Below are 26,843 nucleotides of genomic sequence, written 5' to 3'. Positions count from 1 at the left end.
GTGAGAAACAGTGAAATACACAAGGAGGTGACTGGCATTTGACCAGGAGACGATGTTTGCATGTTAGTATTTTCTTTTTCCATTTCAGGAAAGGTGGTTTCCATAGATTCATTGAAAAGCTATGATGACCTAGAGGTGGCCAGAGGAGAGAGGGTAGTTCTGGAGAGGTAAGATGAGGCAGAAAAAACTAAGGAAGGATGGGACGCAGCTGAATGGAAATAGCCCCCAGCTCTTTTTGACTCTTGAATGTTGTAACCATCTGTCTAGTCTTTTGTAGGAGTTCCTGCCTTTAGAGTTTTCTTTAAACAGAAATAAAAATCAAGTGGGGAAGAATTACGGAAAATTATGGAAAAAACATTTTTCCTTTCAGAATATTCATAGAGAGAGGAGGAAGCATGTCCTGACAGATCTAAATGCAATGTGGCTTGTGGGAGGAATTCCACCTAGTACCGTATTGTGTTTGCTGCCTAGCACAGCTCGCACAAGATGCGTTGCAGATATTCCGGCAATAACTGCTTTGAGTAATTTTATTCATTTATTCACTTAGTAAATATATAAGTGTTCTAGGGCTGACATAACAAGGGACCACAGAGCAAGTGGCTTAAACAACAGAAATTTACTGTCTCACAGCCTTGGAGGCTGGAAGTCCGAGATCAAGGTGTCAGCAGGGCTGGTTCTGAGTCCTGTGAAGGAGAATCTGCTCCAGGTTTATCCTCAACTTCTGGTGGTTTGATAACAATTTTTGATGTTCCTCAGCTCGTAGAAGCATTACCCTGATCTCTGTCTTCATCTTCACATGGTGCTCTGTGTGTGTGTGTGCATCTGTGTCCAAATCTCTCTGTTTTCTAAGGACCCCAGTCATATTGGATGAGGGACCACCCTATTCCGGTATGACCTCATCTTAACTAATTACATCTGCAATGTCCCTATTTCCAAATAAGGTCACATTCTGAGGTCCTGAGGGTTAGGACTTCAGTATACGGACTTGGGGGGAACAAAATTCAACCCATAACAGTAAATATTTATTTACGCAGCCAGTGAATGTTTACTGAGCATCTGCTATGTGAAAAGTACGTTATGAGGTGTTGAGGTTTAAATAAATACTAATAAAATATTTCCTGTCACAAGCCACTTACAGTATAGTATAAACAAATAACGTAGCAACAAATAACTATAATCCGGTGGTGCTATGGTGAAGGTGTGTACAAGGAATTGTGGTGGAGATGACAGGAAAACTTCACTCAAAGGGCAAAGTTTGAGCCGGATCTGAAAGGATTAAAAGATCACTTGGTAGACCATGGGCATTCTGGCCAGAGAGAGCAGAATGGAGGTCTGAAACAAAACAGTGCACTCATGGGACTTTAAGCCATCTTGTGGCAGGAGTGTAGGCTGCACTGTGGAGGTGATGGTTGCCACTGCAAAGGTTTTGTTTTAATTGCAGTACAGTTGATTTACAGTATTCTGTTTGTTTCAGGTGTACAGCAAACGTGATTCACTTATATATATATGTATATATATATTCACTTATATATTATATATGTATATATATTCTTTTTCATTCTTTTCCATTATAGGTTATTACAAGATATTAAATATAATTCCCTGTGCTCTACAGTAAATCCTTGTTGTTTGTCTACTTTATATATAGCAGTTTGTATCTGTTAATCCCATACTCTTAATTTATCCCTCCCCCACCTCCATTTCCGCTTTGGTAACTGAAATTTTGTTTTCTGTGCTTGTGAGTCTGTTTCTGTTTTGTAAATAAGTTCATCTGTGTTATTTTTTTTAGATTCTACATATAAGTGATATCCTATGATATTTGTCTTTCTCTGTCGGACTTATTTCACTCAGTATGATCATCTGCAGGTCCATCCATGTTGCTGCAAATGGCATTATTTCATTCTTTTTTTAAAGGCTGACTAATAGTCCATGGTCACTGGAAAGTTTTAAGCACTGGAATGACACTACTGGACTTGTGGTTTTGAAAAGTTCTGATTGACAGCATAGAGGCTGCAGTGGAGGTGGTTAAGTCCAGAGTTTGTGAGATGAAACAGTCAAAATGGGCTTGAGTTTGGCGCTTGTGAGTGGATTCTAAGGCCCTTCAGCCTGAAAAGAGGAGTGGAATTTGAGCTGTCTATGGGAGGTCCATTTGGCATTTGGATTTGGAGGTAGGCAAAAAGTGCGGAAAGACAGTATGGATTAGGGGATGATTTTGTGTATAACCGGGGGAGGTGGGGTGGATAAGGGAGACCATGTCAAGTAACAAGAGAGGGTCGGCAGCACACCTGAATTTTAGGGGCAAGATGAGTAGCAGAGCCAACAAAGGAGAGTCAGAGTGAAAAATCAGAGTGATCAGAGGAGAAGCAGATGAGCACAGCATAGAAGCCAAGGACTGTGGCTGTTATGAGAAGAAACACCCGACATCTCCAGCAGGTCATGGAAGATGAAGCCTGCGTAGAGCTCATGTGCCTTGTGGCTCAGTCTTGACGTTATATCTTTTACAGTCTCATCTGATATATATGAAAATATCAGCCGTTTGATATCCAAAAGGCAAGAAGAATCTTTGCTGAAATCTTTCAAAGGACGCCATAATGCCCAACAACATCTTAAATTCTCCCTGCTCTTTCCCTGTAATCTGCCACCTTCCAAGTTACCCGGTCCCCGTCCTGTAAATTCTCCAACATCTCTCCAATCCAGCCCTCACTAGCTCTTTCTTTCACCCCAGCACCTCTTATCTTCCATGTTGATTCTGTTCTGTTCTACTAGTAACTCTCCGCCTTTTCCAGTATTTCTCAATTCTTCGCTCATCTTTGCAAGGAACTCATTTCTTCGCTCATTCTTTGCAAGGAACAAGCTGGTAAAGACAGCATTCTTGGCAGAAGTGTGGAGGAGGAATAGACTATCGGTATGCCTCCGTTAATCCTTTCCTGACCCAAAGCAGGCTGTTGGTGACCTTTGGTAGAGTGCTTTCAGGTAAGCAATGGGGGTAGAGGCAGATAGCAGTGTGTTGAAAGTTAATTAATTGGGGGATAAGGCTGTACAAAGTGGTGAGTACAGACTATTTATTCCAGAAGCTTGATTTGGAAGGGAAAGAAAATAAAAGGCTGACCAGAAGATGTTAGGTTATTGAGATAAGGTCCTTTAAACATGTTTTTGGAGTGAATTTTTGTTTTGCAATCATACTTACAGCAGAGATTCATGTAGGCTGTGGCTGTCATCTTAAGAGGAAAAAACAATACTGTCTGCATTGCTCATTATTATTATTATTTTTAAAGGTTTTTTTTTTTTTTTTTTGATGGGGACCATTTTTAAAGACTTTTAAGTCTTTTTTGTTACAATTTTGCTTCTGTTTTACGTTTTGGTGTTTTGGCCATGAGGCATGTGGGATCTTAGCTCCCCAACCAGGGATCAAACCCACACCCCCTGCATTGGAAGGCAAAGTCTTAACCACTGGCCCATCAGGGAAGTCCCACATTGCTCATTATTAATATGTATTGTCATTGGAACTGATGAAGAAGAAAGTCACAGTACCCCCAGGCCAGAAGCCTGGATCCCAGAACATGGACATTTACTACTAGAGAGGCTTAAACATTATGAGGACAGGGTGAGGTATGAATGTGGGTCCACCTTGAGGGGAAGGAATGAGCCGAGCGATGGGGCTTATTGACGCAGGGAAAAGTGCCTTTTGTTTTATGCTCATAGACTTTACCCAGATTACTTATTCAATAAATATTTGTGCATCGCCTACCATTTCGTTCCCATTGTTCTAGGCCTCGGGGTTCCTAGGGCTCCTGGGGCTGTAGCAGGGCAGATATAATATCCCATCATTCCTTTGCTAATTTTTTTCTTAACCCAAAGATTCCCAGAGGGAAGTGGCTATTGAATTCTTCTATTAAGAGGCTGAGGATTTAGGTCTGGGAACAGGGGAGTGGATATCATTATTTATCTAAATGGGGAGGTGGATGTAGACAGGTGGCTCCGTCCATCACAGGAGGACCATGAGGGTTTGCCGTGACTAGCTGTCTTACACCTTGGCCCTTTGGTAATAAGGGAATCCTAAAAAGTATGTGTGACTCAGCAGCACCTGTTGCCACTGTGGTGAGGTGATCCCAAGTTCAGAAATGTAGGGAAAGGTCAAGTTTAAATTAGTGAATGGTTATGTGCAATGGCATTCACTTTCTTTGCTTCTGCACTTCATAAAACTAGAAATACAAGAAGGTTAACAGAATATTGCCATGGAATATTGCCTGCACTAGGATCTGGGTAGGAATGTTTGTAACCGGCACAATATTTATACACATGTGGCAGTTGTGAAACTTGTTATTAGGATGTCATGTGGAAATCTGCTTTCTTAAGAAGACTACAAAAATGTTTGCCCAATCCTTCCTCCCAGTTGCTAATTCTCCTTAAACGTCTATGTTTTACTCTTCATGGCTGGTCTTTGTAAATGAAAGGTTGGGTTGAACAGTCTTGGGAGTTTGAGGGAAGTCTCTTGGCAACTGTGTAGGTCAGTGTTTGAATCAAAAAAGGGGTCTAAACCCTCCCCCATCAGTGAGTCTTTTGGCCGAGTGTCATGGCCTCACCATTTTGTCCGGACCCTGGGCACAGGGATCTGCTTCAGGCCAGGCCAAGTGATCTTGAACCCAACAGGCAGAAGTCACGAGGTTCTACTTCTACTAGAAAAACAAAGCTCCTTTCCTAGTCATATGTCCTCAGTAGAATCCGCCCACTTTCTAAAGGCAATCAGCAAGTAATGACAGGCTGGAGGAAGCTATGTGATTACTATATAGGAAAAAATGACAGGCATAAGTAAGCATTCATCACATTGAGGTAGAAATCACCCACTTGTTACAAGAGCATCCACTGTGAAATCAGATTGTTCTACCACACCTCCTGCGATGAAGTCAAGAGCCTGAAATAGCCCACAGTTCAAAGGACATTCCAGCAGAAGACAGATGATGATAATCGCAGTTACCGTGGGCAGCTCAAGAAGGGACCTGCCTATGTGGATGAGACTGTTGATGTTTGGCTTCAGCTTTTCACCTGTCTGCTTGTAGATTTCTGTGATTGTCTGCTGTCAGGATTGAGAGGGAGCTGTGAGTGATGAAATCCGTGGTGAGAAGTCATCCCACAATGAGAAGAAGTTGTGGGTTGAGGGTGATCTGCGTGTGTCGTGGAGGGCGCAGGTGCGAGTCAAGAGGCAGTTCTGCCAGAGGTGTATCTGCTCCTGAAAGAGTCACTCTGCTGTGTGACAGGTCACGTAGGTTTTTGCATTTTGTGTCTGGACAGCCATGGTTTATTACTGTGTGTGCATGATTTTCTGAACAAAGACTATCTTTCTCTCTCTCTGTTTTTAAACTGAAGTATAGTTGATTTACAATGTTGTGGTAATTTCTGCCGTATAGCCAAGTGATTCAGTTATACATATATATACTATTTTTCATTTTCTTTTCCATTACGGTTTATCACAAGATATTGAATATAGTTCCCTGTGCTGTACAGTAGGACCTTGTTGTTTATCCATTCTGTGTGTACGAGTTTGCATCTGCTAATCCCAAACTCCCAATCCTTCCCTCTCCCAGCCCCCTCCCCCTTGGCAATCACCAGTCTATTCTCTATGTCCCTGATATTGTTTCTGTTTCATAGGTTCATTTGTGTCATATTTTAGATTCCACATATAAGTGATAGCATATGGTATTTGTCTTTCTCTTTCTGACTGCACTTAGTGTGATATCTCTAGTTGCATCCATGTTGCTGCAGATGACTTTATTTCATTCTTTTTTATGGCTGAGTAATATTCCATTGTATATATGTACCACATCTTCTTTGTCCATTCATCTGTCATGGACATTTAGGATGTTTGGTTATTGTCTTGGCAATTGTAAATAGTGATGCAATGAACATAGGGGTGCGTGTATTGTTTTGAATTGTAGTTTTGTCTGGATATATGCCTAGGAGTGGGATTGCTGGATCATATGGTAATTCTAGTTTTAGTTTTCTAAGGAACCTCTGTACTGTTTTCCACAGTGGCTGCACCAACTTACATTCCCACCAACAGTGTAGGAGGGTTCCCCTTTCTCCACACCCTCTCCAGCACTTGTTATTTGTAGACTTTTTAATGATGGTCATTCTGACCAGCATGAGGTGATACCTCATTGCAGTTTTGATTCACATTTCTCCAGTAATTAGCTATGTTGAGCATCTTTTATGTGCCTATTGGCCATCTGTATTTCTTCTTTGGAGAAATGTCTCTTTAGGTCTTCTGCCCATTTTTTGATCGGGTTGTTTGTTTTTTTGTTGTAGAGTTATGTGAGCTCTTTGTATATTTGAAATCAAGCCCTCGTCGGTCGCATCGTTTGCAAATATTTTCTGGCATTCTGTAGGTTGTCTTTTTGTTTTCTTTATGGTTTCATTTGCTGTGCAAAAGCTTGTAAGTTTGATTAGGTCCCATTTGTTTATTTTCATTTTTATTTCTATTGCCTTGGGAGACTGACCTAAGAAAACATTGGCATGATTTATGTCAGAGAATGTTTTGTCTATGTGCTCTTTTAGGAGTTTTACAGTGTCATGTCTTATGTTTAAGTCCTTAAGCCATTTTGAGTTTATTTTTGTGTATGGTGAGAGGGTGTGTTCTAACTTAATTGATTTACATGCTGCTGTTTAGCTTTCCTAACACTTGCTGAAGGGACTGTCTTTTTCCCATTGTATGTTCTTGCCTCCTTTGTGGAAGATTAATTGACTGTAGGTGTGTGGGTTTATTTCTGGGCTGTCTGTTCTGTTCCATAGATCTACATGTCTGTTTTTGTGCCAGTACCATGCTGATTTGATTACTGTAGCTTTGTAGTATTGTCTGAAGCCTGGGATGGTTATGCCTCCTGCTTTGTTCTTTCTCTTCAGGATTGCTTTGGCAATTCTGGGTCTTTTATGGTTCCATATGAATTTTAGAATTATTTGTTTTAGTTCTGTGAAAAAGGTCATGGTAATTTGATAGAGATCACATTAAATCCATAGATTGCTTTGGGTAGAATGGGCATTTTAACAGTATTAATTCTTCCAATCCAAGAGCATGGGATATCTTTCCATTTCTTTGAATCATCTTCAACTTCCTTTATTAAAGTTTTATAGTTCTCAGAGTATAAATCTTTCACCTCCTTGGTGAGGTTTATTCCTAAGTATTTTATTTTGGGGTTGCGATTTTAAAAGGTATTTTTTTTTACATTCTGTTTCTGATATTTCATTGTTGGTGTAAAGAAATGCAACGGGTTTCTGTACATTAATCTTGTATCCTGCTACCTTGCTGAATTTGTTTATCAGTTCTAGCAGCTTTTGTGTGGAGTCTTCAGGGTTTTGAAAGAAGGCTGTCTTCCATCCTCTTAATCATCCTGTCTACCTCCTGGCACCAATAGGCAGATCTGTGCCCTGTGTGTGCCCTTCGTTCCCTGTCTTTCTTCTTGCGCAGCTTTTTATTCCCCTTCCTGCTAAAACAGCCTGACTTAGGTTTCTGAATGCTCCTAAAAACAGTCCAAACTTTGCCTCTAGTAACCCACCAGCCTCCTCAGTATGAACAGCAGGGGGTGAAACTCTTGATATGGCTTCTTCCTCTTCCATTGAAATACGGCAGGTTCTATTTCTTCTGAGATATTATTGAAGTCCTATGCAATGTTCATAAAGCAAAAATACTTAATGCACTGAAAAATTTTGTAAACAGTTTAATCCTCAGGAGACGCCATATAAACCAAGTGTTTGTTTTCATGTAAGAAACTGTTATCCAAGTTGCAAAGAAGGATAATTTGGCCTTTGGAGACTTGGGTGGCTTCTCTATTCATTCAGATCTTTCCTTTGGGTTTCTTTGAGTCAAATACTGTGAGTCAGCAGATGCTACAATGACGGAAAATATGGAAGATGGTCCCTGCTCTGTCCTTCTGGAGTGATCAGCCAGTGAGAAAGGTGGGCAGTAGTCCAAAGTCTGCACAAAGAAATGATAAAATCCCATTCATGAAACTGATAAAATACCATGCAGTGGGTGTCGGAAGTAAAGGAGAGAACACCGCTGCTGGGGAATGGGCCCTGAAGGGTAAGGTAGAGCAGAGTGGGGTGGGCGGGGGTGTGGCAGAGGCTTTGGAAACTCACACAAGGAAGGTCATTTGCACAGGAGGGAAGGATCTGAAAGGGAGCAAGCGTGGCCTGAGAGGAGAGGCAGGGAGAGGTCAACTGTAACGGAGAATGCAGGGTGTGAGCTGTTTTATAAGGAGCTCGGTGGGTGAGTGGATGGTCATCTTAAAGATCCACTGAACTTATTTGTCAAGAATTGAAATTTCAAGCCATGAAGAGTTCAGCGCAGTCCAACCTGAATCCTGCCTACTGTTGCCATGGCCTCCTGTTGAGGGTGCTTCATGTAAGTCGAAATCTGGGCAGGCTGTATTTCCGGAATGATCACACTCCCTTGTTTTAGTGATTTTTCTTCCTTCTCTCCCCACGCCTGTGGTTTGCGCGCTGAATCCCTATCACTCTCGAATTTCTGATTGAGACCCTATTCCAGCATTCTGGATTCTGTGACTCTACCATTCAGGCCGCAGGAGTCCAGAATGATTGGGGAGCAGATGTTCTTTGAGAAAAAATCTCTTGTATTTGTTTTCAGAGTGTTTTATATGGGGCTAAAGAATACTTTATTTCACCAGACTCAGGCAGTCAAAGAGTTTTTCCAAAAATTTCAGATTTTTCTAACCTGGTTATTGCACAGAAGAATAAGCAAGGATATGTTCTGCTGTATCCTTTTTTGGTATGTTAGTAATTTGTTTTGTTTCATTTTTGGTCAGAAGAAGGGTCCTTATTCTTAGCTTATTGAAGTCATCAGAAGCTTATCGTCTTTAAAAACCCATTGTAGATTGGCTTTCTTAAATCTATGGACACCATTTTTTGGTTCTTTTTAACACTGTGGATAAAACTGTTCAATAAAATTAAAATTGTTCATTGTTATTTGGACTGTTCAGAAAAGAATGCTTCAGAGTCTTAAAAGAAATAGGTTCAAAATACCTTGAGTTGGGCCCTTGGTTTCTTAAGGATTGGGAGCCGCAAGTAAAGGCATTATTATTATTATTATTATTTCTGAAATAAAGAAGTCTTCAGCAGTGGGTAGATTGCAGAGTGAGGGGACAGAGCCTGAATGGAGTATGGACCCCTGCAAACACACGTCTCTGTCTCACTGTCAGAATTCCAGTCACAAGGCCTGGTGGGGTGATCTTTTCCACAGTTGGGAGAGAAAAAGAGACAGAAGGTCCAGAAATGGAGCTTCCCAGTGGAAAGCACAACTGATAGCCTGGAAAAGAGCGATGCTTTCCTCTGGATAATAGTTCATATAATTGAGGGAAATCTAAGGAGACCCCCTGGGACCAGCAGTACCTTTCAGATAGTAAATGCTGCGAGATGGTCCCTGGTATGGACTGAATTGTGTCCCTGCCAAGTTCACATGTGTGTGATAGTGTTTGGAGTTGGGGCCTTTGGAAGGTAACTAGGTTTAGTTTTAGTGCATTCTCTTTGCCTCTCTCTCTCCTCTCTCTCTCTCATCCCTCCCTCTTTCCTCACTGTGCCACGTGAGGACACATGGAGACATCGGCCATGGCAAGCCAGGAAGAGAGCTCTCACTGGAACCCAGCCCTGCTGGCAGCCTGATCTCAGACTTCCAGCCACCAGAACTGTGAGAAAATAAATGTCCGTGGTTTAAGCCTCCTTTGACTATGGTGTTTTGTTATGGCAGCCTGACCTGCCTAAAATGCCAACCCCTAAAATGCCTTCCTAAAGCTAAACATTTATTGATTCTGAGACCTGGGATCGTTGGTATGAATCCCTGGGCTCTGTTTTCTCAGTCACTTGATGTGGTTGGAGCTGTCATGTTCAAAGTAAGCGGATGGGGAGAGAGGCCCCACTGGACCCCAGACTCAGCAGTCCGTAAAGCCTAGAGAAGCCGACCCCCTGATGTCCTCAGAAAAGCCAAACTCCTCACGTGCTTCTCAAGGCCGTGCTGGCCCCCAGCCTCACTTCCAAGCTTTCCCTTTGCATGTTGCCCTGTTTCTGGGACCCATGGGCCTCCCCAGAGCAGCAATCCTGAACACCCTCAGGTAGGACTTCTGTTCTCTCCTCTGTGCTGTCAAAGCAAAGCCGGAGCCGGACAGCAGATAAAGCAGGAAGAACACATTTTATTGCAGAACTATCGCGATAGGGGAAATGAGACCTCAGTACAGAGCTGGGCTCAGCTCGGAGTACGGCCCGGACAAGTGGGGATTTATAGCCGAGGAGCAGGGTGTGGGATCCGTGGGTAGGAAATTACTGAGAGGAAGCATCAGGGGTCGGGGGGATTCTGGCTAAACTGAACTTGACAGGATTCTTGCTGACGGTGGGCCCCAAGCCTGGGGGGATAAGGAATTTGACCAGCTATTGAGGATGGGAGATTCTGGCTAAACCCACAGGATTCTTAGCTGAAATTGGGTGACACAGAGATTACGTGGGCGTCCAAGGTTGAGGCCTCGTTGAGAAATGGATTCAGAAGAGCCTGACGAATTTGGTCAGGGAGAGGGTCTGTCAGGTCCGCAGACCTCCTTGTTGTGTCGTGTCGTACTTAACTGCTCTGCTCATCCTGTGGGCTGTGAGCCCCTCAAAAGTTTGCCTTCTTCATCCTGGAACCCGGGGCCCCCGGACCCCTGCCGGGTACAGAGGAGGTGCTCAGAAGAGGTTTTCTGAGGCAGTGAAAGTGTCTGGGATGAGGGCGCAGGGCTCGCTCCCTCCCAACAGCAAAGGGCTACACTGAAAGCTCTTCCAATGGGAAGCATTCCTGTCCCAGCTGGTCAGCCTCAAAGGATGGGCACAGGATGCCCCGGAGGCCACGTCGGTGGGGACGCTTCACCAATATAATTTCCTACAGCCGCCGGCAGCATGAGAGCTGAATGGTAAATGGAATTTTTGTTCACGGTTCTTGGTTGAGCTCATGAGGTGATGTGAAAGGCACAGAAAGAAACCATTCGTGGTGGGGTTGGGACGTTCAAATTCCCTTCTCGCCAAAGACGAGGCCCCAGGCGCCCTCTATACACCTCTGTGTGCAGACTCCAGCCACTGGCTCGGCGATGACCCAGTGTCAAAGGCAGCTGGGGTGCGTGGCCACAGCCCAAGTGTGCCTCCGGGGGAGGGGCAGCCTCCCCTGAGCTGCCGCAGGGAGCCAGAACAGATGGTCTCAAACATTTTTTAAATGGGAGAGGGGCTGAAGTAGAGTTGATGGTTTCTTTGGTTAAGCAGAAAAATTTTTAAAAATGGTCAGCCACCGTCACCGTTCTTTTTCATAAAATGGAAAAATATGTTTTACTGAGAAAAGTGGTAAAAATGTGCGAAGTTTCCACTCCACTTCACCCCAGCCCTGACTCTCAGGCCCTCGAGGGAAGGTCAGATAAAAACAACTACCGTAACCTTCTTAGAGGGACCAGAAATGTGGAGATGACCTCACCCAGCGCCTCAGATACCCACGGTGCCGTCTTTCGCCTCCTGGAATCACTGCCATCATTAGTTTTGAAGTGTGACCATCCCTCAGCTCAGGTGTGAGAGCCTCTGTCCACCAGTGGTGACGGAAGACCCTGAGCACCAGAATAGGACTAATAAAGTGGATCTGACACCTTGGATGGGACAAAAATTACATTCTTGTTTTCATGAACCTTTCACTGAAATTTAGCACTTCCTTCCATCATGAATATGGCATGGTATTAGTTTCCTAGGGTGGTGGTAACAAAGAACCTCAAACCCAGGGCTTAGGACCAGAGGAGATGGGGTGGTGTGACCGCAGAGAGACAACAGGTACTTATCTTCTCACAGCTCTGGAGGCTGGAAGTTGGAGGTCAAGGTATGGGCAGAATTGGTTCCTTCTGAGGGCTGTGAGGGAGAGTCTGTCCCAGGCCTTGCCCCCAGCTTCTGCCGGTTGGCTGGCAATCCTTGACGTTCCTTGGCTTCTACAAGCATCACCCTAATCTCTGTCTTCATCTTCGCATGGCGTTCTTCCTGTGTGCTTATCTGTGTGCAAATTTCCCCCTTTAATAAGGACTCCAGTCATAAGTAGACGAGGGCCCGCTCTAATAGACCTCGTTGTAACTTGGTAAAGAGTCTCCAAATCAGGTCACATTCTGAGGCTCTGGGGATTAGGGCTCCAACATAGGCGTTTTGCGGGGTGGGGGCCACGGGTCAGCCCCTAACAGGCACCGACCCGCTCAGCAGTGGAGCCCGCGACTTCGCCTCCGAAAGAGCTCATCGGCGTTTGCACAGCAGAGTAGTAGCTGTGGACCCTTCCAAATATGGGCGGAGCTCATGCTGCTTTCAAAATGAAGATAGTTATTAGACATGCAGCTACAAATCATTATCAGATGCAATAATAAAGGGCATTCCAGCATGGAAGATTTTTTTCTTATAAAACTATTTTTAAAGAAATTGATGTATTTCGATGTTGTTAACGTGATGGCCCAAAGAGAGCGTCCACCTGATGCCTGAAATCCAGCATACTGTTGCTCTGACCCACAACAGTAGTGCAGGTTACCCTCACCAGCATTTATACAGAGCAGGGAGTTCTAGTTTTTGCCAATTGATAGTGTTGTGTGTATGAGGAGATTCCACCCTACAGACAGCTGCGGGACTCCAAGGGGAGTCCAAGTCCCCTCCAAGCTGTGGAACTTCTTTCCCTCACAAACCGGGTACAAGCACATTCATTGCTCCAGAGTTTGAAGCTGTGTGTCTTCTTATGTCTCCATTTCTATAAGATAATCTGTAGTTTGGATTCATGCTGTATTTTCTTTCAGTGACTAAGTTTAAAAGGCTTGGGTTTTGTTCAGCAGCGTAGAATATTACTTTGGTACACTTTTAAAAGTATTTTGATACATTTATTTCAACATCGTTGATTTCCTTTGTAATCCTGTATCATTTATTTTATGAACTGTGGTGAAAGGTTCCATGATATAAAAATGTTTGTGGAGGGTTTGTGGCTCCTGCTGGCTTCGGGAAGAACTTACTTACACAGAGAACTGTAGGAGACCCAGTTCTGTTCCTCTCGCTGGCTGTCCAAGAGCCCACTGTCCCCTGAACCCACCCGGCTGTGTTTTCTCTCCGGTGCCCTTGAACCCTCTGTGGATGTGGCCTGTGATGCAAGCAGCCAGCCAGGAGGGAGGCTCTCAGGGCAAATCTGGACCACTCTTCCCACACTTCTCCAGGCTGGGGTCATCCCGGGGGCAGGGCGCCCTCTGCTTGTGTGTGACAGAATCCCTCTGGCAAGGTGGACTTGAAGGGGCGAACTGAGGTGACATTATGGGGTGCCCCCCAACCTGCCAAAGGGCACACTTTGATTCGAAGTTGTCAGGAGGGTGAAAATTCCCCCTCTACCCCTCTTGAGTTCTTGTGGCTGGACTCATAATAAAACTGACACAAGACAGATGAACAGGAGAAAAAGAAACAAATTTTACCTTTTGTGTATGGAAGGAGATCTCATAGAAATGGGACTTGAGAAGTGGCTAAAAAGCAGGCCGCTTTTAAACCTTTGAGCCTATAAATTTGTGGGGAATTGACAAGATAAAGAAACTTAGGTTTGGGGTGCTCTGTTAGGGAAGAATATAAACGGAGTTTGGGCTGGGGTAATAAAGAAGGGACAAGATCTGTTTATATAGGTTTCTCAGCCCTGGATTCCCCATCTCTGGAGATAAAGGTGTTCTTCTACCTCTAGATGCAGGGGGTGCATCTTTCACATGGGAGATTTATTTTTCTGATTTCAGAGAGACAGAAAGGAGGGTCAGAGTGTCCCTCGTGCATTGGCTGTTTCTTAAGTAACCGTAATTCAAGATAACCCATACGCCATTGAGGCATATTTTGGAGCGACCTGCCCTGAGCCCCCAAAAAGTCATGACAGGAGTAATTATCACCAGGCAGGCATGATTCTCCCCAGTTGGAGACATAGACACAGGTGTGGAGTATTTAAATACCCTGTGTCAAATTGCAAACTGTTGTGATCCAGCCAGATGTGAACAAGATCTTTTGTTTCCAAATTCCCGGATCTTTCCATCCCAGCAGGCTGCCTGAAGTTAACAAAAGAGGACTTTTTTTTTTTTTTAATCTGCTCTGCAGCATCTTAAGCTGATTTAAAATGGAAAATGGAGTGGGTACTGATTTGGCAATTAATGAAATACTGAAGCATCATCATAGCAACCTCATACTTGATTAAGGAGCCTGCCTTTCGTATCTGGCCAACTGGTGTGTTAAAGCAACCGTCAGTGCTTTAGAGTTTATAGAAAAAGCAAATCCCAGACTTTATTTCCTGGGGTTGTATTAATCCTATTTTTAATTTTCTGTATATTATGATGTTTTGACATTTAAAAAAAACCTTTCTGGCTGGGGAGAAGAGCTGTCAGTTCCTAGAGATCACAAAGTGCCCAGCCAGGAGCTTGTCTTTAACATGTAAATGAACGCATCTGGAGCCCCACTTCCTCTCCGTGGCCCTGGGGCCCCAGGAGAATAGTCCTGTGCCTCAGTCATCCCAGGGCCAGGCACCAGGCAGCTAAGGGCACCCCTGTAGCCCAAGGCCCACCAAAATTATTCAAACTAGCCAATCCTAAAGTGTTCACTCTGTCCTGTCTCGAAGGGTCCTGGCCTTAGTCCCCATCATCTGTAGGGGTCTTCTGGCCATCACAGGGCAGGTCACCATCCTCATGGAAAACAAGGGACCTAAAAGTGTCATGTTTCAAAGGCAGGTCTGGTTGTGGTCGCTTACTCAGCTGCTGTCCCCATCCCATCCTTAGATACCTGTGGCTCAATGCTTAGTCAAAAATAATAAAAGACAGCCCTCAGAGTGGGAGAACATATTTGCAAATGAAGCAACTGACAAAGGATTAATCTCCAAAATTTACAAGCAGCTCATGCAGCTCAATAACAAAAAAACAAACAACCCAATCCAAAATTGGGCAAAAGACCTAAATAGACATTTCTCCAAAGAAGATATACAGACTGCCAACAAACACATGAAAGAATGCTCAACATCATTAATCATTAGAGAAATGCAAGTCAAAACTACAATGAGATTTCATCTCACACCAGTCAGAATGGCCATCATCAAAAAATCTAGAAACAATAAATGCTGGAGAGGGTGTGGAGAAAAGGGAACACTCTTGACTGTTGGTGGGAATGTGAATTGGTACAGCCACTATGGAGAACAGTATGGAGGTTCCTTAAAAAACTACAAATAGAACTACCATATGACCCAGCAATCCCACTACTGGGCATGTACCCTGAGAAAACCATAATTCAAAAAGAGTCATGTACCACAATGTTCATTGCAGCTCTATTTACAATAGCCAGGAGATGGAAACAAGCTAAGTGTCCATCATCGGATGAATGGATAAAGAAGATGTGGCACATATATACAATGGAATATTACTCAGCCATAAAAAGAAACGAAATTGAGCTATTTGTAATGAGGTGGATGGAGACGCAAGAGGGAAGAGATATGGGAACATATGTATATGTATAACTGATTCACTTTGTTATAAAGCAGAAACTAACACACGATTGTAAAGCAATTATACTCTAACAAAGATGTTAAACAAAACAAAACAAAACCAAGCAAGGAGCACTTGATCCCACTCCCCTAAAGCCCCTGGGGAGGTTGCTTAGCTCAGCTTCGATCACAAATGTCCCACTCCACGTCCTTAGGCACTTTTAGGTGTGGCTGCCTACTGACCTGCTCAGTCTCTTCCTGAAACCAAATAATCACAAAATCAGGATGCTGCCCGCGGCTCTCCTGAGTGTAGACCACAGCCGCTCTGAGCTTGGTTGGGACACCTGGCCAAGGGAGGCCCTGTGCACAGCAGAGGCCATCAAGGGCTTATCAGGAAAACATCCAAAAGGATAAAAGCAAACAAACAACAGTTGGGGATGGACAGGAGATACAAAAGAAAAAAAAAAGAAAAATTAAGCTGCTTAGAGATACCAGCCGACCAACCATTCTCAAAAATTTTGCTTAAGGAAAAAATAAAAGAGGAAAGGGTTTTCTCCAGGAGAGGTCCCTGCAGACACTGGGGTTTCCCTTCCTTCCTCTTATTATTTTTTTTTTTTTGCGGTATGCGGGCCCCTCACCGCCGTGGCCTCTCCCGTCGCGGAGCACAGGCTCCGGATGCGCAGGCCCAGCGGCCATGGCCCTGGGGCCCAGCCGCTCCGCGGCATATGGGATCTTCCCGGACCGGGGCACGAACCCGGGTCCCCTGCATCAGCAGGCGGACTCTCAACCACTGCGCCACCAGGGAAGCCCCCTTCCTCTTATTGACCTGAAAGAGAAACTGATGATGTGACTTTGGGTGGCTAAAGTCTCAAGCAAAAAACAAACAACTCCCACCCCAGTACAGCTTTAGGAGGCTACAAGACCAAGAGAAAAAAAAAGGGAAACTGAATTTTTTTTTCCTGAGCACATGGCAGGAAACCAACATTACTAGAAACCTAGATTACCTAATGATTTCAAAACACACTCCTAGATACAGAGAGAGAAACTGGAGAGGGAATTAAAGAAATTATGGATACATAGAATATTTTGATATAAATATATAACACGTTGTGTAACTGCTAAAACAAATATTTGATTAAAATATTTAATACTAATAAATATTGATATAAGCATTTTATTATTTTTACTATTAAATATTTAATTATTAATATAGTTTATGAAAATGATTATATATGATTATATAACTAAATTAAGACAAAGATTTCATATACATAGATACTAAAGAATATATAATTATGTAACTAAATTAAAAACAAGTTCCATAATTTGATCCAGTTAAAAACCCAAAATTTGCATACTAAAAAAAATCGTGACAAAAAATAAAAAAGGCGCCTATTGGCTTTTGTGCTTGTACCACAGAGTTTCTCAAATTAACTTTAACATTTGCTAAAATGCACTAATTAACAAAACTTCATGGACTTAGTCAGTACTGGGCCTCAAATTATAGTTATATCTGAGGATCCCACTGAATTGAAACATTGTACCCCCATAATCTTAAAAAAGTAACTAAATATCAAATGGAGGAGAAATGGGTATACTCTGTTGTCTTCCTAAATTACCCGCCATCACAGGACCTATTGCTTTGAAATATTCCAAATTGGACATAGATGGTCTGACACAATAAATAATGAATTAAAATAAAAGGACTTTTTTTTTGACATTTACAAACTGGCTCAGTAAAATGGAATCCCACAAACACCCAGTTAAAATAGTTAACATGGCTCCATGTACGTTAATACAGGGCCTTATTAACTATATGAAATCTAACGAATAAAGTGTGATTATCCCCACTGTTTCTCCATTTGACAGCTCAATTTTCCTTGTTCTGGAATCTGGAAAAAATAAAGGGCGCCTCATGGTGGATTCCTACAATCTTTTTTTTTTTTTTTTCCATGAAACAAACCAGTATTTCTTGCAAGTTAACCAAAATACATTCCGTGTTAAAACACAATTTTTGTATAGATACAGTTGCATTTAAAAAACTCGTAACGGTTTTCTTACCAGTATTTTTGCATTCATAATATAAAAGTGAAATAAAGCACTAAGGAGAGCGCTCTTAACTTTTTATTTTTAAATTTTTATTTATTTTTAAAATTAAAATTCAAAAATTTTATATTGGAGTGTAGTTGATTTACAATGTTGTGATTTCTGGTGTACAGCAAAGTGATTCAGTTATACACGTATATGTATAACTTATATGTATATGCATACATATATATATATTCTTTTTCAGATTCTTTTCCCATATGGGGAATTCCTACAATCTTAATGCTGTGCTTCCATCGATTAGGGCCCAATATCCAATACCCAATATTATTAAAATTATTGATATTATTCAGTCCACAACTGGCTAGCATTTTGCTCTTATGGATATGGTGGACGTGTCTGTTCAGTGTCAATTTCAACAGCCTCTCAGCTGAGTTGCTCCACTTCCCAAGGGACATGTTTTCCATGTTTCCCATGGGGCACCCCAGCAGCTTTGCCATCCTGATCTTTTCAGACAAGACCTTCACTGCATCCACCTTTCTCTAGGACACAGTATGACATTACATTAATGATATCCTCCTCCAAGGACACTCATTTGACACCCTCATTAAGGACACACAAGTCTAACATCTTTTAGTCATTATCGGGTTCTGGTGGCATCACATATTCTCATTTACAAATTTTACTTCCCAATTAAAATCAACAGACACTTCCATTTGTACCCTCAAAAACTCCTTCACTATAGAAGCTTTGAAGTTCCATTTATCATCCTTTTCTTTTATGGTGTGTTTTGTATCCTGTTTTAAAAAAAAATCACCCAGTCCAAGATCAGAAAACTTTTCTTCCAGAAGCTTTATTGTTATACCTTTCACCTTTAGATATTGCAATCCACCTGGATTTGACTTGTGTATGGTGTAAGGTAGGGGTCAGGTACTTCTTACCCATGTGGATATCAAATAGACCCAGGACTCTTTTTTTAAACATCTTTATTGGAGTGTAATTGCTTTACAGTGTTGTGTTAGTTTCTGCTGTATAGCAAAGTGAATCAGCTATATGTATACATATGTCCCCATATCCCCTCCCTCTTGCGTCTCCCTCCCACCCTCCCTATCCCACCCATCTAGGTGGTCACAAAACACCGAGCTGATCTTCCCGTGCAATGCAGCTGCTTCCCACTAGCTATCTGTTTTACGTTTGGTAGTGTATATATGTCCATGCCACTCTCTCACATCGTTCCAGCTTACCCTTCCCCCTCCCCATGTCCTCAAGTCCGTCCTCTACGTCTGCCTCTTTATTCCTGTCCTGCCCCTAGGTTCATGAGAACCATTTTTTCTTTTTCTTTTTTTGGATTCCATGTATACATGTTAGCATACGGTATTTGTTTTTCTGACTTACTTCTCTCTGTATGACAGACTCTAGGTCCATCCACCTCACTACAAATAACTCAATTTCATTTCTTTTTATGGCTGAGTAATATTCCATTGTATTCATGTGCCACATCTTCTTTATCCATTCATCTGTCCATGGACACTCAGGTTGCTTCCATGTCCCGGATATTGTAAATAGTGATGCAATGAACATTGTGGTACATGACTCTTTTTGATGGTTTTCTCATGGTGTATGCCCAGTAGTGGGATTGCTGGGTCGAATGGTAGTTCTATTTTTAGTTTTTTAAGGAACCTCCATACTGTTCTCCATAGTGGCTGTATCCATTTACATTCCTGCCAACAGGGCATGAAGATTCCCTTTTCTCCTCACCCTCTCCAGCATTTAGACCCAGGACTCTTTTTCTCTCCCATTGTGAAGCACAGGCTCTGGACGCGCAGGCTCAGCGGCCATGGCTCATGGGCCCAGCCACTCCATGGCATGTGGGATCTTCTTGGACCGGGGCACAAACCCATATCCCCCACATCGGCAGGCGGACTCTCAACCACTGCGCCACCAGGGAAGCCTGGACCCAGGACTCTTGATTGAAAGATCACTCTATCCCCACTAAACTGTGTTGCATTTATCATATGTGTGGGTTTCTTTCTGGGCTCTCTCTTCTGCTCCATTAACCTATTTTTCTATTGTAATGCCAGTTTTCTTACATAGTTAACTGCACATCAGCTTATGTGTATAGTAAAGGAAACTGCTGAACTTTGTCAAAAGATTAGATAGACACCCTCAGCTTTTGTATAAGATATCTAGTTGCCCAGGCTACCAGACAGCCTGGGGGAGTCATCTGGGTGCAAACAGAATTGCAGGACATGATTGTTCTGTGCCTCACTCCCCTCCATTTACTCATTGTCCTGTGAGAAACCTGTGATGGGGTGTGTACTCCTGATGTCTTCCTCATATTTTACTCCTCTCCCTTATGCTTCCAGAAAAATCTCTTTGCCCCCTCCCCCGTAAACGCTGCCCTGGAAGCATCACTGACAGGCTGTTCCCAAGACGCAGGGGTGGGGTGGGGTGCACTCACCACATAACAGAACCAACAGGAGATGCTTGATAAGTTGAGGTTTATTTTAAGGAGCTGGGTCACATGGTTATGGAGGATGAGAAGCTCCAAGATCTGCAGTCAGCCTGCTGGACACCCAGGAGGGCCAAGAGTGTGGTTCTAGTCTAACAGCTCGAGCCTCAGGAAGAACTGATGTTTAGCTGGAGTCTGAAAGCAGGGAAAGCCGTGAAGTACCAGTCCAAGCAGTCAGGCAGGGGGAGTTCCCGTCACTTGGGGGAAGGTCAGCCTTTTTCTTCTCTTCAGGCCTTCAACTGATTGGGTGCAGCCCACCCGCACTAGGGAGGGCAATCTGCTTTATTCAGCCTCCTTATTCAAATTTTCATCTCATCCAAAAAACACCCACACAGACACACCCAGCATAGTGTTGGACCAAATGTCTAGGCACCTCATGGCCTAGGCAAGTTGGCGCACGGCCATTGCACTGCAAGAGCTGCGTTGTTCCCACTGCCTTGGAGGCTGACACCCAGGTCTCCTCCAGTGGGCAGGGGCTGGGCACCAGGTGGGAGCTGAGAGCTGCGGCCCAGCGTAGGTCTGGGGCAGTTGTAGGGAAGCTTATTCCAGACTGCTTTACCCGAGTGCTGCCCACTGGTGTTTTCAAAGGAACCAGCCTAGAGTAGAATCACCTGGGACATATGAAAACACAGATTCCTGGGCTCCAGACCTGCCTTACCTGAGTCTGTGTGGGATGACACCTTTGTGTAAAATAATTTATTGTACTGAAATATAGTTGATTTACAGTGTTGTGTTAATTTCTACTGTACAGCAAAGTGATGCAGTTTACACATATATACGTTCTTTTTCATATTCTTTTCCATTATGGTTTATCACAGGATATTGAATCTAGTTCCCTGTGCTCTACAGTAGGACCTTGTTGTTTTTTCCAGTCTTTATATTATAACAGTTTGCATCTACTAATCCCAAACTCCCAATCCATCCTTCCTCTATACCCCTTTCCCTTTGGCAACCGCAACTCTGTTCTCTACGTCTGTGAGTCTGTTTCTGTTTTGTAGATAAGTTCATTTGTGTCATATTTTACAGTCCACATATAAGTGATATCATATGGTATTTGCCTCTCTCTTTCTGACTTATTTCACTTAGTATGATGATCTCTAGGTCCATCCATGTGCTGCAAATGGCATTATTTCATTCCTTTTAAGGGATGAAATCTTTGAACTTGCATTTTTAAGCAGCCTCCTGGGCGATTCTTCCACCTACTGAGTTTGAGAGCCTCTGGGTTTCTCAGGCTGCATGCCATCCATTCATTGTGCATTCCTTGCGATGCCATTCTGCTCTCCGATGGCCCGTGGGTTGGCAGCAGTCTTCTCAGATGTGTGAGGATAGCTCCGGAGCAGATGTCCTGAAGGTGGATCCCAGCCCTCTGAACTGCCCACCACCCTCTGTGAGTCCCTGGCTCTGGAATTCCCACCTCTGCTGCCACCTGTCACATCGCACCTGCCCTTCAAGAACAAGCTCGAGTACCACATCCTTCACCTGGCCCATCCAATGGGCTGGGCACCTCACCAGTTCTCTCTCCCTTGAGGCCGTGGGCCTCTTGGCTGTGTGCTTTGGCCCCGGACACTCTCTCTGGCCTCAGAGTGGACCATTGCTGTTCATTCCAGGTCTTTCCCTTCAGATCCAGGAGGTCTTCCCCACCAGCCCACTTGAACTTAACTTTCCAGACTGTCCCTTTGGCTTTCCAGGCCTTGGGGTGTGGACTTCCAATGCCTTTGTCTCCAGGCCCTGTGGCCCCTGGTCCTTCGATGGAAGGTTGGATTCCTGGTCCTGGTGACACACCATATGCTCGATCAGAGATGCAGATGTAAATGGGAGTGTGAGATATAACTTCTGGAGAGTGTGTTTCCTTTTTTTTTTAAAAAAAATAAATTTACTTATTTTATTTATTTATTTTTGGCTGCGTTAGGTCCTTGTTACTGCGTGTGGGCTTTCTCTAGTTGTGGCAAGTGGGGGCTACTCTTTGTTGCGGTGGGCAGGCTTCTTATTGCGGTGGCTTCTCTTGTTGTGGCGCATGGGCTCTAGAGCGCAGGCTCAGTAGCTGTGGTGCACCGGCTTAGTTGCTCTGCGGCATGTGGGATCTTCCCAGACCAGGGCTCGAACCCGTGTGCCCTGCATTGGCAGGCGGATTCTTAACCACTGCGCCACCAGGGAGGTCCCCAGAGTGTGTTTCTTGGTCACTGCACTGTAGGCAGGAAGTTTCTTCCAATTGCACGTGAAAACGAACGACCCCAGGGAGTGTTGGCCAGTCGGGCCATGGAGCGTGGTGCTCGCTCTGCCATCTGAACGCCAGTGCTGTGAGTGAGCTGAGCGTCCCTTCCTGGGGACTGAGATCCAGGCGAAGGATCCCGGGAAAGGGCACGGGAGGTGGAATGAAAACCAAGGTTTGCTGCTGAGGCAACCACAGAGGAAGAGCAAACTTATCTGCGAAAGGAAGCAAAATCGAGAAATAGCGTCTTTTCCCCTGCATTGGTTTTCATGTTTCTTTCTAGAGTATACTGCGGGAGAAAATGCAATTTCGTTTCCCTTACACCTCCCCCCCGCCCAACAAATCGACTACACATCCTAGCCCTGCAAGTAAATAACCTCACAAAGAAAGGGTTGTAGACTTCTCAGCCTCCTGCAGGCTCAGCCACGTTCTCAAAGTCCTTTTGTGTCCTGTGGTGATTTTTGTGAAGTCAGTGAGGGCTGCAGCTGGTCAGGAGCTCCATGGGGGACCCAGAAGAACAGCAGCTGGACCGAGTTAGCCTCCAGAGAGTGGGCTAGTTCTGGAAAGCTCCATCATTGTTCCATTTCTTTTAGGAAGAATGTACTTGGAACAGATTTTTACTTAATGAAATTTCAAGTCCTCTTTGGCTATCAAAACAACCAACCCTTTCTACATTTCACTTTGTGGGTTTCTTGCTAACCCCTATGTCCTCTTTTTTTTTTTTTTTTTTTGTGGTACGCGGGCCTCTCACTGTTGTGGCCTCTCCCGCTGCGGAGCACAGGCTCCGGACGCGCAGGCGCAGCGGCCATGGCTCACGGGCCCAGCTGCTCCGCGGCATGTGGGATCTTCCCGGACCAGGGCACGAACCCGTGTCCCCTGCATCGGCAGGCAGACTCTTAACCACTGCGCCACCAGGGAAGCCCACCCCTATGTCCTCTTATCCAGCATAACATTCTGAAAACGTGGACACTGAGTTGAGAATTGATGGGCTGGTTTCCTCCCTGTGTTAGGTTCTTTAAGCATCCTCCATGGACTCTGTTACGTGACTGTCTGGCTTACATGTCTGTCGTGTCTCCTTAAAAATTTCTGGCTGCTGTCCTAACCCATTAGGCTAAAAAGATTCCTGGATATTTGCTTGCTGTTATTATTGTCAACAGGGGAACCATGTGTTGGGATTTGTCTTGACTGGACCCATTTTACAGATGAGAAAAGTGAGGCTGGGGATTAATGTCTTGCAGCTGGGTGGTGCATCGGCACTACAGCAAATGCTTCAGTACAGCAAAAGGTGAAGAGCTGCCGGTGAGGCATGAGTGCTTTTAATGACGCTATTCTTTTTGGTTTGCCCTTATAGGGCGTCCCAAGGAAGAGAATCATTTTTTTGGCAAACAAACCAAGCCCAGAACCTGATCGTGCTGAATGTCATATGCTGACAGCTCTTGGAATCTACCCTTTGGCTTAGCTTTCAACCCAGAGGTTCATCTTACCCAGGAAAAGAGTGAGTTATTTGCTTTCTTAATGTTATAACACTGACATGGATAATCCTGAATTTGTGGAGAATAAAAGAGAGGTGAGCAAAAGATAAAAGAACCAGGAGATTTAAACAGTAAGCTAAAAACAGAAAAAACAAAACCAAAAACGGCCACTGCTAGCAGAGACGGATTTCCAAGGTAGTTGTGCACATCTGAAGACTGGTCTTGCTTCTTTCTGGGAGTGATGAAGTGGTACTTAAATCAATCAGAGAAGAATGCCAGTGGCCTGTACATGTAGGTCTAGCCTTGCAGGTTCTCTAGCCAGATGTCGTTATGGAGTCAGAGAAGGGCAGAACCGGAAGGACGGACCCAGTGAGCCCTGTGTTTCCATATCCTTCTGGGTAAGGAATGTGAGGCTCCCATCGGTGAAGGGCTGGCTAAGCCTGATCTTCCGCTAGGGGGTGAGAGATGCTGGCAGCCGTCTCTGCCTCTGTGTGGAACCATGGTTCTCCACTTCTGTCTGCAACAAGATTCCAGAGTTTCTAAAACCTGAGCCATGAAACGTGGGTCTTGTCCCCCATCTCAGCCTCCCAGGGTAAAGCTAAACAGGCACTCCTGCTTTTGAGGTCTAACCATGTGACTTTGTTCCTTTCAGATGGCTTATGTGAAGATGAGATGGATTTATATTTCCCTGGTGGTCCTGGGAGCCCTTTGTCTGTATTTTAGCCTGGATGGTCTGAGTCCTTTTAAAGGCGAACCATTGGTTTTCAAGAACGAAGGTGGGAGCTTCCTTCAGCTCCCAGATATAGACTGCAGGCAGGACCCCCCCTTCCTTGTCCTGCTGGTTACTTCATCCCACGAGCAGATGTTTGCCCGCTCGGTCATCCGGAACACGTGGGGGAGAGAAAAGATCGTGAGGGGAAAACGAATAAAAACATTCTTCCTCCTGGGAACCACCCCCAGTAAAGGCATGTCGAGGGCCGTGTCCCAGGAGAGCCAGCAATATCACGATATTATCCAGAAGGACTTCGTGGATGTTTATTCCAATCTGACTCTAAAGACCATGATGGGTATGGAGTGGATCTACCGTTTTTGTCCGCAGGCATCTTTCGTGATGAAAACAGACTCTGACATGTTTGTCAACATCTACTATCTGACCGAACTGCTCCTGAAGAAAAACAGAACAACTCAGTTTTTCACCGGCTACTTAAAACTAAACGAATACCCAATCAGGAAAAGGTATAATAAGTGGTTTGTTAGTAAATTCGAATATCCGTGGGACAAGTACCCGCCCTTTTGCTCCGGTGTTGGCTATGTTTTCTCCAGCGATGTGGCGGGCCAGGTGTACAACGTGGCTGAAAGTGTCCCATTCATTAAACTGGAAGATGTCTTTGTGGGGCTCTGCCTGGAAAAACTGCAAATCACACTGGAGGAGCTTCACTCCAAGCAGACTTTCTTCCCCAATGGGTTACCCTTCACCATATGCCGTTACAAGAAGATCGTGGCCTGCCATCACATCAAGCCTCACAATATCCTGCTGTATTGGCAGGCTCTGGAAAATTCCCTGGAGGAAGAGTGTCCAGATATCTGAAGGGAGCCCAGCGGCACATCTGGACACACAGCAGACAGCCCGCGGTGATGGTGTTTGAAAGATCTTGGATGGCACGGCTGAGACTCCTGGGGTAGGGAGGGAGTAAGGAAGGAAGAGGCCGAAGAGTGAGGGTGATATCCTGAAGGCTTCCCAATCTAAACCTGAACGCCACCGCGGACGAATCCCCATCTGGTGCCCCAAGCCATCACAAATACTCTCTCTTGAGTACCTACCCTGTTGCACTAAGTGATGTATGCCTGCATTTTCTCATGTCAGGGGTCAGCATCCATACGGAGTGGTGGGTGTTAGCACCCCATCTCACACACAAGGAAACAGCAGCTTAGAGAAGCATGCGGGCCTGTCCCAAGGATTACAGCCAGCAGACACTGGAGCAGGGATGAGAGCCCACCTCTCAGTACACCCCTGCGTGCTGCCTCTTGGGAGAGGACGGTGGTGTGGGAGGCTCCGAGGGAAGCCTTGCTGCTGGCATCTGTCAGTCCCTTGCTCGAGTCCCCTCCTCCTCAAATCCCATTCCTGTGCCTTTTAGTGCAGAGACTGGGGTGAACCAATGCGCCCCCAGCTCCCTTTGTTCACTGCAGTGGGTCTGGCTGGCCTGAGACCGTGTTAGCAGCTTGGCCCTCAACTCACTGCAAAGCACGTGCCAGAAGACACCTCCACAGTGGCTGCAGCTCAGCCCCCCAGAGACACCCAACTCGAGACAGCAATCAGCCTTTCAAGATTTGGCTCAGAAATCGCTGTGAAGCTTGGCCCACTGTAGAGACTCGCTGGCCACTCTGCTGAGCGCGCGACCCCGAGAGCATGGCATTTCTTCCCAGCCATCTGCGGCAACCCCGCCTGTCAGCTCCACGTGCCCTTGGTCTGCACGTCAGGTCTCCAAGTGCAAACCGGAAGGCAGCTGGATGCAAGGCTTAGTCTGTGAAGGATGCTGGGAGCTTTTCTGGGAATTTGGGTGGATTTAACTCAAGACACTCTTAAGAACCCCCTGGGACTCTGAGCACTGAACTGAGTCCTGGTCAAGGGAGCGTCTTCCTGGGTCCGTTTCCTAAATCAGATCCTAGCTCAGCTTCTTTGAACTTCTCAGATGGCCAAGGAACAGCTGAGTTTTGTGGTGTGGAGTTAAACCTTCAATATTCTTCTGGTGGTTTGGAAGAGCCTGTTCTGCAGGGTTGGGTGGCAATGAAGCACTTTTTTTTTTTTGCCAGGGTCTTTGCCTGTTCAGTCACTGTCACATGACACGCAAAGCTATTTTGCTCGCGATCATCGAGATGAACGGTTCTTACTTTCTACTTTACGGAACTGGATGTTAGCAGCCTGCAAAGCCGAGACCTCACGTGGCTGTGAAACTTACAAAAGCTGGGTGAACCTCTTACCTGAACTCAGAAAGAGATGTTCGCTGCAAAATGGTCATGGCCGTGTTAGATTGCAAACTGGCATCTTATTTTGCACAGTGTTTCTCGTATCTGGATGGGGCTGCTTCTTGCAGATGTGTTTTCTTA

General features: G+C 44.7%; 1 protein-coding gene across 1 annotated transcript in view; it reads left to right on the top strand.

Moving 5' to 3' along the window:
• The window catches only part of B3GALT5 (beta-1,3-galactosyltransferase 5), a 38,447-nt gene extending 13,121 nt beyond the window's left edge, over window positions 1-25,326 (top strand). The window contains exons 2-3 of the mRNA XM_060297536.1: window positions 23,618-23,761; window positions 24,391-25,326. Of these exons, the coding sequence (XP_060153519.1) occupies window positions 24,391-25,326 (936 nt within the window). The 5' untranslated portion in view covers window positions 23,618-23,761. The remainder of the gene's footprint in view (window positions 1-23,617; window positions 23,762-24,390) is intronic.
• Window positions 25,327-26,843: the final 1,517 nt, after the last annotated feature.

This window comes from Globicephala melas, chromosome 4 (genome assembly GCF_963455315.2).
Source record: "Globicephala melas chromosome 4, mGloMel1.2, whole genome shotgun sequence".
NCBI classification, from domain to species: Eukaryota; Metazoa; Chordata; class Mammalia; order Artiodactyla; family Delphinidae; genus Globicephala; species Globicephala melas.
The sequence above is the reverse complement of the archived record's forward strand: the minus strand, read 5'-3'. Positions and strand labels throughout refer to the sequence as shown.